Below are 14,638 nucleotides of genomic sequence, written 5' to 3'. Positions count from 1 at the left end.
CAGCCTAACCTCAGCATTAGATACTGCAAACAAACAAGTTAATAAACTTGTTATAAATTCCCTTGCGGAGAAGTACGATCAGGGTTAAGTTAATACCTCCTTCCACTGATGGCACTGCCCTGCCCTTCCTAGACAATGATCTACTGACAAAGAAAAGAGCTCTGCTGCTAGCCAAGTGACATCATTTTCACTACTATGGATTCCCATTTGAAGTGGGAATACTCCCAATTTGCAGGCACCTCTGCTGCATACAATGTCACACAGAACCACCTCTCCTGACACACAAACTGTTGCACACTCTTTCCCTCATGGAGGCATCTGCACTTGTGGGTTTAAGAGTGTTGCAAGCCCCCTGGACTCTCTTGCTACAGCCCATACCCGACTTTGCTTGATCAATGATGGTTTGGAAACCAGGAGTGGCACGTGAGCAGAAGACAGCAACACTGCAGTCTCCCCATTGCGACAACCATGGGGAAAACCCTATTTAAGATCACATCCCTCTACCTGTCCCCGCTGCCCCTGGCATTACATGCAATGCAGATAATATTGGCTGCACACACATTGGCAAATGCCAAGCTGCTCAGATGTCCAGATTTCAGAGGCATGTGCATGTGTAGCCTGTACCTGAACTTAAAAACCACTTACTGATTGGTGCTTGCGACAAAGCCGACGACCGAACGCATGCCTAGGTTAGGGTCATGGTACACATCCATGCCAATCACCATCAGCAGTTTCTGAGAAGGAGGAAGGAAGCCCAGCACAGGGGAAAACATTAGTCAAAAATATAACTCCCCATTTCATTGGAAATTGCAGCTGAGCTCTTTATTAAGGGATGTAAACACCAGGAAGAGGCCTAGGTCCTTGGGCTGCCATGGGCCTCATAAAATACACTCCTTATCAGCAGCCAGCTCCTTCTATTTGCTAGTTGTAAGGCCCGGGGGGTACATGACCCTGAGATACAGCGATCTGCTACTGCCCCTGCTTTACAGATAAGTAAGGTGACAGAACCTTACTTGTTCTCTAAGTGGGTACTTTGGGGCTTATTTCCCATGGAAATTAGATACTCAATACTGGTGGGGGCCTGGCCTGGCCTGAGGTGCCCCAGGTCACCCAAGGAATTTGTGCATAATAGGGACTCAGACCCAGCTCTTCTATGTTCCAGGCCAACATGCTTATTGCTGCACTTTCCCTTATACCCATGGCCTACAAGAGAAGGGAGAAGAGGATGTGCCTTACGAAAGATGTGTGAAGGGGGATGCATTTCAAGGAAAGACTAAATCTCCCTTTGGCGCTTTCTCCAGGAGAGAGAAAGACTGGGATGCTCCACAACAGGGAGGTGGAAATAATGCTTGCAAAGCTTACCAGTGGGATGTCTATTCCCCAGAGCTCCCCACCTAGCTTGCAATTCATCTGCAGCAGAATTTTCTGTGCCACGCTCCTTAGTTTGCTTGGCTGGCCAGTGACGGTTCTGGCATTGACAACCTGTGGCAACAGGAAACACTAGAATCAGCTAAATATGAATAACACCAAAGTCCAGCCTACTTTTCCTGTAAGCCACAGATCTATACTAAGTCAGTTGTACAGGTTATATTTTCCCACTAAAAGGCATCTGGCTATAGGACTCTGATGGGCGAGTTTATTTCCATTAGCATTCTATTCCTTGGCTTTGTTTGAAACCTTCCCAAGTACTACAGGAAATAAAATGAAGAATCTGCAACCAACTTCAGACCATGAATTTGCACACGCAATTCTTGAGCATCCATCCATAAACTGTCCGAGAAGATCTCATTTACTGCCACTAGAAAACTATGGATTCTTAAAAAAAACACAAAAAAACCCACACTCTCAAAAGGTGGGTGTTGCCTCTGCACTGTCACTCTTTACTAGATGAAATCAAAGCTGTTCACCAGGTACTACTGCTGGTAACAGCCAAAAGGGAACCTCTGGAGGTCTGAAGTTTTGGAACAGGAGGGTCAGTCCTATACCTGCTGCTGAGAGCAAAGGTATGCAGCACATGCTGTCTGAGCTGGCCATGAGTACATAGGGGTAGCCATGACAAGGTCTTTAGGGCAAGACACTTTTATAAACAAGGCAGCAATTCATACCACAATTTACGTTTAGCTACTTATAAGTTGGTTTTATACTCCTGCAGGCTACATGACAATGTAGGTATTGCTCAAGTCACACACAACCATGTTCCTGACCTTGCCAGCTCTGTTACTCTGGCAATCATGGTCCTAGTTTATAGGTTTACTGTATTCCTCATGTAGTATATTCAAATGATGCCTTCAGCATCTGGATAAATTACTAGGGGTTCATTTTACTGGAGGGGTGACTACCCCGCATCAGGTAAACCTGCCTCCTCTCCTACCCACCCCTGGTCTGCACAGTCTCTGGACAGGGTCGTAACAGGAAGCTCAGTACAAATGATGCTTTGTGGTCTTGGAGCTTCATCTGGAAGACCATGGTCTCCACTGTGTCATACCCCCAAGCAGCTGCAATATGACAGTGAGCAGACTCACCTGAGAGGGTACTGGACATTGCACACAGCACAGCTTTTTAATGGCCCCATACAAGTCATCTCTGGTCCCCGTGATTATGCACACGACCAACTGCAATTTGCCCTTCAAGGAAACAAGTGTAAAAAGAGTCTACTTTCAACATCCTAAGTTTCACTGGATGCTCAGCCCCACTCTGAACATATATTAGCCCTATAATGTGATGCTCACAGCCCTCTTCTTCCCTGCCTTGCCCTGCCCTGCATGTATCACTGCAACAAAGGGAAGAGACACACACTACTAGGACATAATGCAAGGCTTTTTATATGGTCTCCCACAGCATTCCTGCAAGCAAGCTGAGGAAGTACAGGTTGAATAAATGGGCTGTAAAGTGGATACAATACTGGCTGGATCATCTGGCTCAAAAGAGAGCGATCAATGGCTTGAAGTTTAGTTGGTGGCTGGTATCAAGTAGAGTGCCCCAAGAGTTTGGTCCTCAGGCCAGTTTTGTTCAATATCTTCATTAATAATCTGGAAGATGGGATGAATTGCACGCTAAGCAAGCTTGCAGATGACACCAAGCTGGAGGGCGTAGTAGATAAACTGGAGGATAGGGCTAGGATTCAGAGAGACCTCGAGTAATTGCAGTATTGGGCCAAAAAAAAAAATCTCATGAGGCTCAACAAGGACAAGTGCAAAGTCCTGCACTTAGGACAGAACAATCCCATGCACCAGTACAGGCTTAGGACCAACTGGCTAAGCAGCAGCTCTGCAGAAAAGGACCGAGGGGTTACAGCAGACACTAAGCTGAATTTGAGTCAGCAGTGTGCCCTTGTTGCCAAGAAGGCTAACAGCATACCGGGCTGCATTGGTAGGTGCATTGCCAGCAGATCGAGGGAAGTAATTATTCCCCACTATTATACACTGGTGAGGCCACATCTGGAGTACTGTGTCTAGTTTTGGGCCCCCACTGCAGAAAGGATGTGGACAAGTTGGAGAGAGTCCAGCAGAGGGCAATGAAAATGTTCTCAGGAACTGGAGCACATGACTTCTGAGGAGAGTCTGAGGGAACTGGGCTTATTTAGTCTGGTGAAGAAAGGCTGAGGGGGGATTTGGTGGTTCCAAAGAGGATGCAGCTGGTTCTCAGTGGTGGCAGATGACAGAACAAGGAGAAATGGTCTCAAGTTGTAGCAAGGGCAGCTTCGGCTGCATGTTAGGAAAAACCTTCATAACTAGGACAGTGGTGAAGCACTGGGCCAGGTTACCTAGAGAAGTGGTAGAATTTCCAACCGCAGAAGTTTCTAAGGCCTGGCTCAACAAAGCCCTGGCTGGAATGATCTGGTTGGGAATGGTCCTGCTTTGAGCAGGGGGTTGGACTAGATGATCTCCTAAGGTCCCTTCCAACCCTAATTTTCTATTGTCTATGATTCCATAATAATGCAGCAGTATTCATAGGTGCCTACTGACAGGTGATAAAAATGCTCTTCCAAAGCTGGTTATTGTGATAATGCAAATGCTCTTAAGAATAGTTTCAGTAACATTGGCACTTTTACGGTAACATCTGTATCTCATGAGCTGCCAGAAATCCTCACCTCCCTCTACCCGCATGTTGATAACCAAGCAATGGAGACCAGCTGAAGTTTGAAGCACAGGGCTTTGAGTAACAAGCACTGTGAACTACATGGCCCCAATGTTCCCTGGCTGATGGGCTCCCATCCAACTGACTATATGAACTCTAGCAACAATAAGCAAACCTGTGCTTGGCTGAATTATGATAACAAGCACCAAGGTATTGATAGCTGAGCCTTACGAATGATCCCATGACACCAAAGGCATTACCCAGCCCTCTGTGGTACTAAGTGTTCCACTGATAACTAAGGAAAGCAGGCCAAGCCCTTATCACCATAGCAATGCATAGAAGGTGACAACATCTGCGCTAGATCCCAGGCACAGGATACAGCCAAGCAGCAAGGTCTCTCTCAAGACCAGTATGGATCCTTCTCCCAGCCCCAAGAGCCACCAGAATTAGGAATGTAATAGGATGCAGCTCAAGAGCAAAGAAACAGCACGTAACTCATCCCGCAAATACTACACACGGAAAATATGCTATAGACAACCTGGCTTTTGCTCAGGGTCTCTTTCCTATTTACAGGGCCTCTGCAGGGTCTTCCAGCTCCTAGAATTTGTATTCAAGACATGCATAAGTCTTTCATATGTCTCTCAGTAAGAGAAACCCTGCTGAGTGCAGGCCGCAAGTAGTGCCAATATTGGATCATCACTGATACAAAAAAAATATTCTGTATCAGAAATTGACCCGATGTGGCTGATAATTTGTCTGATAAATGCCAATGCGTGTGCACAGCTGGTGCTCAGCGCATGTAGGCAGTGAGGAACAGAGCTGGCAGCGCAGAGAGCTGCGTGCAGCTGGTAAGTATGGTGTGGTGGAAGGGGAGGGCTGTGGGGGTGCAGATCAAGGCCCCTGCAGCGAGGGAGGATACGGGACTGGGGTTGGGGCAGGGGCTGCCCAGCTGGGGTGGGGCAGGCGCAAGACGGAGCTGCAAGCGGCTCGTCTGGGGAACGGGGGGGGGGCGGTGCAGATGTGCCCCCCGGACCTGGGTGGCATAGGGCAGGCTGCAGCTGCGGGCTGGGGCAGCTCCCGCTGCTTGTCTGGGAGGGCATGTGGGATGGGGGCAGCGTGTGCCCCCAGATCTGCCCAGCCAAGAAGAGCCCAGCACAACCCCAGCCCATGCCCACCCCCCGCCATCATGCCCTCCTGGATGAGCAGTGGGAGCTGCCAGATGAGCACCGGATGAGCTGTGCACAGCGGCAGAAACACTCCCCCTGCCACTCCCCCCCACCCCAGTGCCGTCCTGCCCCAGACCTAGCCCTAGCCGCAGCCCGCCCTGCACAGATCCGGGGAGCACACGCCCCCTTTCCCCAGTATGAGCTGCTTGTGGCTCTGTATCCCTGCCCAGCTGGACAGCTCCAGCTCCAGCTCCAGCCCCAGCCCCAGCCCCAGCCCCAGCCCCACTCTCTCCCTCACCACAGGGGCCTTGATTTGTCCCCCCACCCCAGACTTACCAGCTGGATGCAGCTCTTCAAGCTGAAGAGCTGCATATTGGAAATTGGATTGGTATCAGCTGATATGCCTCCTTAAAAATCAGCTATCAGTCCCAAAAATCTCTATCGGTGCACCCCCTAGCCACAAATGATGCTTTTCCCACCTCAAGCAAGTATGCTGTGCCCTGACCTCTGTGTAGCTTACATAGATGTCACACCAGAAGCTGAGCAAAGATGGCAAGTGTCTAAATACAAGGGAGATTTGCAATGAATACCTTGTCATTACTGCATTTTTCACACATGCAGTCAGGGGTAAGCCAACCCATTGGTGGCTTGAGAATACCACCTGAACAATTCTTCTGAGCAGACTGCCCAGACCTATTTCTTTACCTCTGAACCCAAGACAGATTTGATGGTCCTAGCATAGGTATCTATCCGGTCATCCTTCAGTTCCACCCAGGCAGGCTGATTTAACTTCATGCCAAGTGGGCCACAGATCCTTTCCATTATGCTGACCAGCTCGCGTGCCTGGTCCAGAGCACGTTTGGGATAAAACAATGCCCAGTAATGCAGGGGAACCTAGGATACAATCAGGACATCATCAGCATCAAATAACCACGCTTTGCATTTATATGCCCACTCAAAGGACCTCAAAGCACCTTTTTGAAGCCTTTCTTCCATTGAGGTGGGTACATTCTTGTTTTAGAGGAAACCAAGACATAGAAGTCAAGGGACTTGCTCAGCTTCAAGAAGTGAGTCAACGGAAGAGCTGGGGAAGAGGCAGAGTCCCACCAGTTAGATGCTTCTTCCCTCCATTCCCTCACAATATTTGGGGCCAGATAGGCAGAGAGCAGACATCCACCTGCACTGCATAGACAGCTTCTGCAGGACAAATACATCATGTGCTTCAGGCCAAACAAGTTTAGGGAAAGGAAAAAATGTGTGGCATCATAAAAGCAGAGGATCCCAGGTTTTAATGCATAGCATCTGTTCCTGTTTGGACACTGTAATAAGCCAGTGATAAAGAACCATTTCCAGTAACGCCTTGGAAAGAACAAGACCCAGTTAATAAAACTACAGCTTTAGGGAACTTCAACTCCACGTCCAGACAGGATTGGCACAGTCAGGACTCCAACTATGCTTGTCTAACCTTAATCAGAAATGAAGGGGATATTGTTTTTAAAGATAGCATCCAAAATTCTGCTCTGCTGTCTCCCTGCCACGGGGAAGTTGCCTCCCATTCTACAGAGGTAACTTACTGTGGAGAGGGAGGGTTCTCTTGTTATTTCTTTGGTCCAAATGAGGTCTTCAGAAGTCACAAACGAGCTGTTCCTCATGTTGATTCTTTCCATGGGAAGAACACGCCCCTGTGTCTGAACAAAAACCGAGTGCCACTGTTGCAATCAGGAAACTCCTCTTAAGTCCCCTCAATTCTACCCATGTAGCCTGAATGCTTTGTCAGCTAACTCCATACAGTCCCACAAATTATTTGTCAAATACACCAAAAACAGAGAAGAAAGAGAGTCTCTTTATTCCTTCGACTCTCCCAAGACATTAAATGTTCTCAACTAAATGGTGTTTTGTTATGGGGGGCTTGCCCAGGAATTAACATCAAATTCACTTAATTTCTTTAGTTTCTTTAAGGAAAAATAAAAATAAAGAGCAAAGATAAGGGCAGTTGTGAGGAAAAATGCCCTCAGTAAACAATAACAAAGCATGATTAACAGTATAAAGTGGAAGATTAATTGCACAGAAGCCAAAAGAGCCAGAGTCAACGGGATTTGCATTTTCTTTTTAAGCTTTGGCCTTTGTACATAAGCACTCCAAGAGGATCTTTCCCTGTGCAGTCACTTAAATGCAGTTCCAGTGACTGCAGGGAGCTGCTGAAATGGTGCAGTTTAGTTTTTCATCATATGCAAAGCTGATGGCAAACAGGGTCTGATAAAGGGCAAGGAGCCCCTGAAGCTGCCAGATGGAACAATGCTTCACTAGCAGGGGAAACAATGTCTACAAGGGCTGTTCCTCTCTCTTTCGAGGAGTCACGGCATAACCTCAAATACGCTGAGGTTTTTAATTAACCAACAGTCTATGGATACTGGCAGATTTCCAAAGGGCGCACCAGGAAGTCAATTGTTTGTTGCAGGTGGAAGACAGGATAATGCAGCGACTACAGGCTGCCCAATACCCCTGGCAGCGTGATATACGTGGCCATAGGAGGATGCACCACACCGTCAGCACTCAGAACTGGCTTTCGGTTCTTGCGTGTGTATTAAAATCAGGTGGGCTCATGCTGAATCACTCCTATATGCCGGTGAGACCCACATGGTTTACTTTCAAAGAAGAAAAAAGGCACTGTGTAGTCTTATGGTGTTAGGGTCAAGAGGCATCAGGATATAACCACTTCCACCATGGGATCCCAACAGATCACAGTACTCTTCAGGGGGCTTCCTAAGCACTTTAAAGCCTTGCACCCCGCCCTGAAGCATTAACTCCGTTCGATAGACAGGGATGCAAGAGAGATTAAAGCTGTAAATCAGTGGCAGGACAGAGGTTCCCACCAGACAACCCCATTGCTCTATACACTAGCCTATGCTGCTCATGTATGGTGGGAAAGCTCTTCTTACTCTAGAGACGTCTGTGTCCAAACGTAGACCCCATCGCAACAATTCTTCGCTGGCAGCCTCATTCTGCTTAATTCGTTGCAGGAGAGCACTCAGAGAGGTGTGGTGTTGCTTTGGACTCAGGTGGATTTGATAGGTCAGGTCCTGAGCAGGGCAGGAAGAATGATAGACGTTTGTAAACACCAGCATGTGATCAAATCCTTCTACACGAAGCCACTCCATCAGAGCATCATGTCTAAATGCTCAAGAGCTAGCTCAATTACAGCCCCACTTGAGATGTCTGACCAACCACCCAAGGGTGCAATTGTACCAGTATACTTAACCTTGCACTTCAAGGTTAGAGACCATTTGAGACCATGTCACATACTATTCTGTCTGCACAATGGTCCATAGCTGCAATTACCTAAGTCATCAAAAACCCAGCAGGGCACTGTACAGACATCAAAAAGGCTCACAGGGATATAACAAAGCCGCTTGTTGATAAACACATCACAGAGCTGAGCAAAGAAAAGCGCAAGTATTGCACCCGTTGTTCCCTGGGTGAATCTTTACAGCAGAGGTAGGAAGGACTTATTGGCAGACCTCATTTGCTAGGTCCTCTTTATTTGCAACTGCACTGGGCAACACATGGTGATCTATGACAGTATTTATCTGAGAACCTGCTACCTAGCATCCTGGTGTTGTAAAGAAGGCACAATTTTAAGACACCACAAGCTCATCATACTATTGCTTCCTCACGTTCACACTTTTGTACATCTCAGAACATACTGCAAGCTTAGCCTTGCTACTAACCATCCCCTGCTCCGTAACTATCCCTGCCATCAAAGTAAATCGGTGAAGCCTGATCAACCACTAAGCTTTGGGGCTCAGCAGAAGGTCCCTCAAGTTGTGCACTAGCACAGTACCAGAGGTAGGGTTCAGAGTGCTCCAGCCAGGGCTGTGGAGAGCTTAACTCTCAGAACCACCCACTCCACAAAGCCCCTGGACTCTACCAACTGTGACAGGAATGAGAGGGCTGGTGAAAGGAAGTTAATGTGGAAGTTACTGCAATATGGTCAGAGAGCCAGACTCAGGAAGTGCCCATCACTTTTAGGTCCATCCAGAGGAAAGCCCCACTGCGCTCCCATTCGCAATGCCCAGTCTTAAGAGAGGGCATTGGCACAAATGGAGCCAACAGCCATAAGAAATGCCAACTCATTGGGCTTGATGCTGCCCTGCTGCAGCAGTGCTCTGACCTTCATGGCTCTGAAGTCCTTCCTCATCTTCTCAGGGATCCCCGTCATGAAGGAGAGCTCTGGCAACAGCAGAATCTCACCCCTCAGCAGCTGCAGGAAAATAGAAGCCAGAGCATGCTAGCAGCCTGCTATGTACAGGGAAAGCCCTGCCATGCCCAGCTACTGCAGTAGTGAGCAGAAAAGAGGGAAGCAAGCAGAGAGATCACATTGGCATCTCGTCTTCCCAGAGACATTCATCAGAGATGATGGCATCCCCGTTACTTTCAATGGGGGCAGAGGTTGTGTCTGGTTAGAGGTGGGCCCCCTCCACATGGGCTCATGAGCTTTCTGAAAGAAAATCAAGTTAGTCTATGCTTTGAGGTATGTGTCCTGGCACAAGTGCAGAGCAGCCAATCTGATACAATGATAGGACATGCTCTGAGCAGACCCAATCCTCCAACACTGGAGAGGTAAAGCAAGCTACAGAACAGCACAGAAAGGAGACTGGCTGGCCGAGAGGACCAACAGATGAATCCCAGGGGAGCAACAGAAGCTGGTCTCTCAAATAGCCAGGTCAGTGGTTGCTGGGAGGAGCAACTGTCTCTCTCTACATGTCATCTGAATTTGGCACTAAACAGCCTTGCTCAGCAGAGACCAAGAAACAAGTAGGCCCAGAGACTCTCTCTTCTAGAAAGGATCCCTGCTCCATATCAAGTATAGGGCAACTGGACAGAGGGCTTATGAAAGAAGCTGCTGCTTCTGGATAGTAGCCTTCATCACCCAAGGCCATCAGCTGGTCATTGGGAATTCACCACTGAAATGTCACTGCTGAGGGACTTTTAACACTCACCTTCCCATCAGGACTCTGCTTTTCCTTGGGTCTGTGAATCAGTAGTGGCTGGCCCAGGTCTCTAATGGCTATCCCATAGTTTTTGCTGAAAGAGGAGCAGGGAGATAATTTTAAGATGACACTTCCCTGATGCTGAGTTAACAAGCTCAACTGGATCATGTTGTTGGTTACAGATGCATCTTTCCTCCTACTGCACTCCCCTCCATTGTGGGACCTGCAGGTACTCCTACCTGTAATAGTCTATGAAAGTAATCTCCTTCCCATCGGACGTGGTGAAACTGTCCTTTGGAGTCTTGCTCCACTCAATGTCATCAATGCGGTACGTGCGATTGTTATAGCGGGTAATGACAATGTTGCCAAGCAGCTGCTTGGTACACTCATCCTGGAAGTTCTCTCTGGTCTGCTGGTAGATTGCTTGCCTTCATGGAGACGAGGGGATAAAAATCTCAGTAAAGTCAGAGTTCAACCCCCTTCCCATATAAGGAGTAAGTACAGTTTGAAAACACACAGGAGCTGTACTTCAGAACCCTGCTTTAAGAAGTAAATTTCAACTAGAATATCTGATCAACAATGAAATACTGGGATGCACTTTTTTTTTGTAAAACGGCTATTTGGTGACATGTATGGAATTAGACTAGTTGCCTCAACTCCGGGCTGTCTGAATTGCTTAAGCAATCAACACTACTTGCATTAATTGCTCCTCTTCCCAGGGGTCTTTGCAGAGAAGCCAATGATTAAATAGGCCATGGAAACAAACTACTCCAGAGCCCTTAAAAACCTTTCTTCTGGTTCCTGGCTGAACTGCACTGACAAGGCAACACTGGGGAAACTGGACACTACTTGGACCAGAACTTCTCCATAGTGAAACAAGAATCAGTGCATCAGTGCTCAGACTCCCAGCTCACCCTCACTCACCAACGAAAGCTCAGCATTGGTGCTGTCTGTATGTACCCTTCTCCCTGTCAGAGAACTCTATGTTGGCCCTGCCAGATGCATAAGCTGTGCTTTCCTTTTCTTACTCACATGACATCCAGGACAGAATCATTCCTGATGACCTTGTGGGAGACATCAGCCAACAGGAAGAGTCCTCCATCTGTCCTCCGGATGCTAGCCGAGTAACCTGGCCAGATCTGCAACCTTTGGGGTACAGAAAAGAGAATCTGTGGGTGCCTATACATATATGTTGAGGCTCCTCTGATGCGCTGTAATAACAGTGTCAAAGCAGACTTGATTAATCAAGTCTGCTGGAGGGTGGCAATTACTGCGCTCCAGCAGACTCCAGTGTCACATGAAAAATGGCAGCAGGGGCGTTTTAACTAAAGCTCGTTCAATGCTGATACATGTAACATGCTGGGTGCTCTAATTAAACCCACTATTCCCCCCCTCCTCCCGGAGCCCATGTATAAATGCCCTACATGAAACATACTCATTGGCTACATGCTCACTTGGCTTCCCTAAGTGACGGTGCAGACTCAGGAGGAACTATACCACCGGCAAGAGGGATGGTAACAAAGGATCACGGCTGGCACAGCAGGCAGCCAGAATCTCAGTTCAGTAAGATCTTCAGATGACTTCTCAGGAAGTGAGCAGGGCTTTTTCAGACAAGGTTCTTTAGTTAAATGTAATAGCTTTTATTAAGGCCAACTAAATAGTTGGGAAAAAAGGTTCTTTGCAAGCTTTCAGGTACAAACACCCTTCTTCAGAGACTCTTCCTCTGCTTGAAGGAGGGTGTTTGTACCTGAAAGCTTGCAAAAAACCATTTTTCCAACTATTTAGTTGGTCTAATAAAAGATATCACATTTACCCAAAGAACCTTGTCTGCCTATGTCCTTAGACCAAGATGGCTACAACCTACACCCCCAGTTACCAAACTAGATCCTCAGCATTAAAGCAACGCACACAACAAGGGCTCTGCCTGCTAGGTTGGCATTTCTAGAACTGAGGTTCTCACCTGCAGCTCAAGCATCTGGGCTGATGCAGCATACAATGATCCTGGTTGGACTGAACACTGCTCGTCAGGATTTAAGTAGGATCACCACTACTCAGAGCAACCTCCAACAGCTCACGGACAGACTTGGACTTCATAGAATAAAAGGCACCGGAAGGGACCTGTAAGATCATCAAGCCCAGTCCCCTGCCAAAGGCAGGACGTTACTGGGCTCAAACCAACTCAATGAGGTGCTTGCCCAGCCTCTTCTTGAATGCCTCCAAAGATGGTGACTGCACCACCTCTGCTGAGAGCACGTTCTAGATTCTAGATACCCTTATGGAAAAGTTTTTCCTAATGTCCAACCTACATTTTTCTCAATTAGCTTGTGCCTGTTGGTCCTTGTCCTCACTGGGGGTGCCTTTCTAAAGAGTTGCTCCCCTAGATCTTGGTGTTCACCCTTGACATACTTGTAGGCAGCTATCAAGTAACCTCTCAGTCTTCTCTTGCACAGACTGAACAAACCCAGTTCCCAGAGTCTCTCCTCATAGGGCCTATCCTCCAGGCCCCTAATCATATGGATGGCCCTTCTCTGTACTCTTTCGAGTTTATCCACATCCCTCCTGAAGTGCGGTGCCCAAAACCGGACACAGTACTTCAGCTGTGGCCTGACCAATGCCGCATAGAGGGGAAGGAACACCTTTCCGGATCTGTTGGCAACACATCAGGTGATGCACGCCAGAGTTTCATTTGCTCTGCTGGCGACTTCATCGCATTGCTGGCTCATATTCATCTTCTGGTCAACTGTCACCCCCAGGTCCCTTTCAGATGCAGTGTCAACCAGTGGACCACCACCCATTGTATAGTTGTGGTGAAGGTTCTTCCTATCCGGATGAAGAACCTGGTACTTGTTCCTGTTGAATCTCATCTGATTGCATTCAGCCCATAAGACCGGTCTGTTGAGGTCATCTTGGATCTTTACCCTGTCCTCAGATGTGCCCACACTTCCCCACAGCTTGGTATCATCTGTAGAGTTAATCACTGCACTTTCCACCCCTTCATCCAAGTCACTGATAAAGATGTTAAAGAGCACAGGCCCAAGCACTGATCCCTGGGGGACACCACCAGGATAAGGCCTTCCCATCGATTACAACCATCTGGGATCGGCCTCTGAGCCAATTGCCAACCCACCTCACTGTAGACTGGTCTAGGCCAGTACCCTCCAGTTTAACTGAAAGGATTTCATGGGAGACAGTATCAAAGGCCTTGCTGAAGTCTAGGTAAATGATGTCAACTTCATGTCCCTTGTCCAGCTGGTTAGTTACTTGGTCATAAAAGGACACCAGGTTTGTTGGGCATGACTTACCCTCGACAAAGTTGTGCTGGTTGCTTCTGCATACCGCACCAGTTACAAGCTTGTGGTTGATGGCCTCCTTGGCAATTTTACTAGCACCTAAACTGCATTTACAGAAAAAAGTTTAGGTGCTAACGAGGGAAGCAAGAGGCACATGGGGCTGGCATGGCCTGTCTGTGCCGAGGGAGCATGGAGATTTAAGGAAGGGGTTGTCCATGACACACCATGGGAAGGGTCTTTTGTTCAGAGGAAACCAAGAATATGGGACAAAGGACAAGAGCCAACACTACATGTTATTCCCTTCTCCTGACTGTAGGCTTTGCCTCTCTGCCTGTGTAGGCTCCAAGCTTTTCAGGGCAGGGACTATGCCTCCTAATAATCTGTTCAACTCCCAGGTCACCCACACAGTAGAGGCCCCCTTCCTGGTGGATGCTTCTGGTCAATACCACAGCACAAATAGCACACAGTGAAGGCCCATGACCTAGCAGCTGTGAGATCATTCATCTGTCATCTGGGCAGTTATGCTGCACTAGGACATTCCTAGAGCCAGGTGTGTGGATACTATGGCAATAAGCACACAAACAGACAAATTCCAGTACTAACCTGTACTGGGGCAGCACTGTAGCACTGGTGGGGTCATAAAAGTTTCTCCCAACAAGTTTCATCTCCAAAATCTTCATCACCCTAGAACAGAAAACCAGTATTATTTTGGCAAACAGACAGCTAGGACACACTGTTTTGTTGCAGTGTGTAACTCACCATCTGCAAACAGCCCCCAAGGCATCTAAGCTGTGATCCTTTGAGACCCTTTCCATTCTTTGCCTCAGAAAAAGGCCCACTATGTTGTGCAGGATGGGGCGGTGAAGTAAATTAAAAATTCAGAACAACGGATTTCATCCACTAAACAAAAGAAATAAGCATGGGCTCTTTTCTGGGCAAAGGCAGGAAAGGATCTTAATAAGTTCCCCCCCAACACACAGTTGCTTGTTTTAACTTCCTGTGCCAGGTTGTTCAAGTTTTACCTCTACTGCATCTTGTGACAGACTACAAAATCAGGTGCTCTCTACATTCTATGATCTCAGATGAAGGCCAGTGACTGTTTTACCAAGGATTT

The 14,638-nt window shown here is 47.7% G+C and overlaps 1 protein-coding gene across 2 annotated transcripts in view; it reads right to left on the bottom strand.

The window, feature by feature from the left end:
• Positions 1-14,638, bottom strand: part of PIWIL2 (piwi like RNA-mediated gene silencing 2) — a 28,810-nt gene that overhangs the window by 4,668 nt on the left and 9,504 nt on the right. Inside the window, exons 9-19 of one of the 2 annotated variants that reach the window (XM_019491532.2) lie at positions 14,128-14,208; positions 11,267-11,380; positions 10,474-10,662; positions 10,244-10,328; positions 9,415-9,504; positions 8,183-8,323; positions 6,818-6,931; positions 5,949-6,137; positions 2,523-2,624; positions 1,363-1,482; positions 646-734 (exon numbers count right to left, since the gene is read on the bottom strand). In XM_019491532.2, coding sequence (XP_019347077.1) covers positions 646-734; positions 1,363-1,482; positions 2,523-2,624; positions 5,949-6,137; positions 6,818-6,931; positions 8,183-8,323; positions 9,415-9,504; positions 10,244-10,328; positions 10,474-10,662; positions 11,267-11,380; positions 14,128-14,208 — 1,314 coding nt within the window. The remainder of the gene's footprint in view (positions 1-645; positions 735-1,362; positions 1,483-2,522; positions 2,625-5,948; positions 6,138-6,817; positions 6,932-8,182; positions 8,324-9,414; positions 9,505-10,243; positions 10,329-10,473; positions 10,663-11,266; positions 11,381-14,127; positions 14,209-14,638) is intronic. The other variant, XM_059730710.1, reaches the window with a different exon arrangement.

This window comes from Alligator mississippiensis, chromosome 7 (genome assembly GCF_030867095.1).
Source record: "Alligator mississippiensis isolate rAllMis1 chromosome 7, rAllMis1, whole genome shotgun sequence".
NCBI lineage: Eukaryota > Metazoa > Chordata > Crocodylia > Alligatoridae > Alligator > Alligator mississippiensis.
Note: the sequence above shows the minus strand (reverse complement) of the source record. Positions and strands in the feature narration are given on the sequence as shown.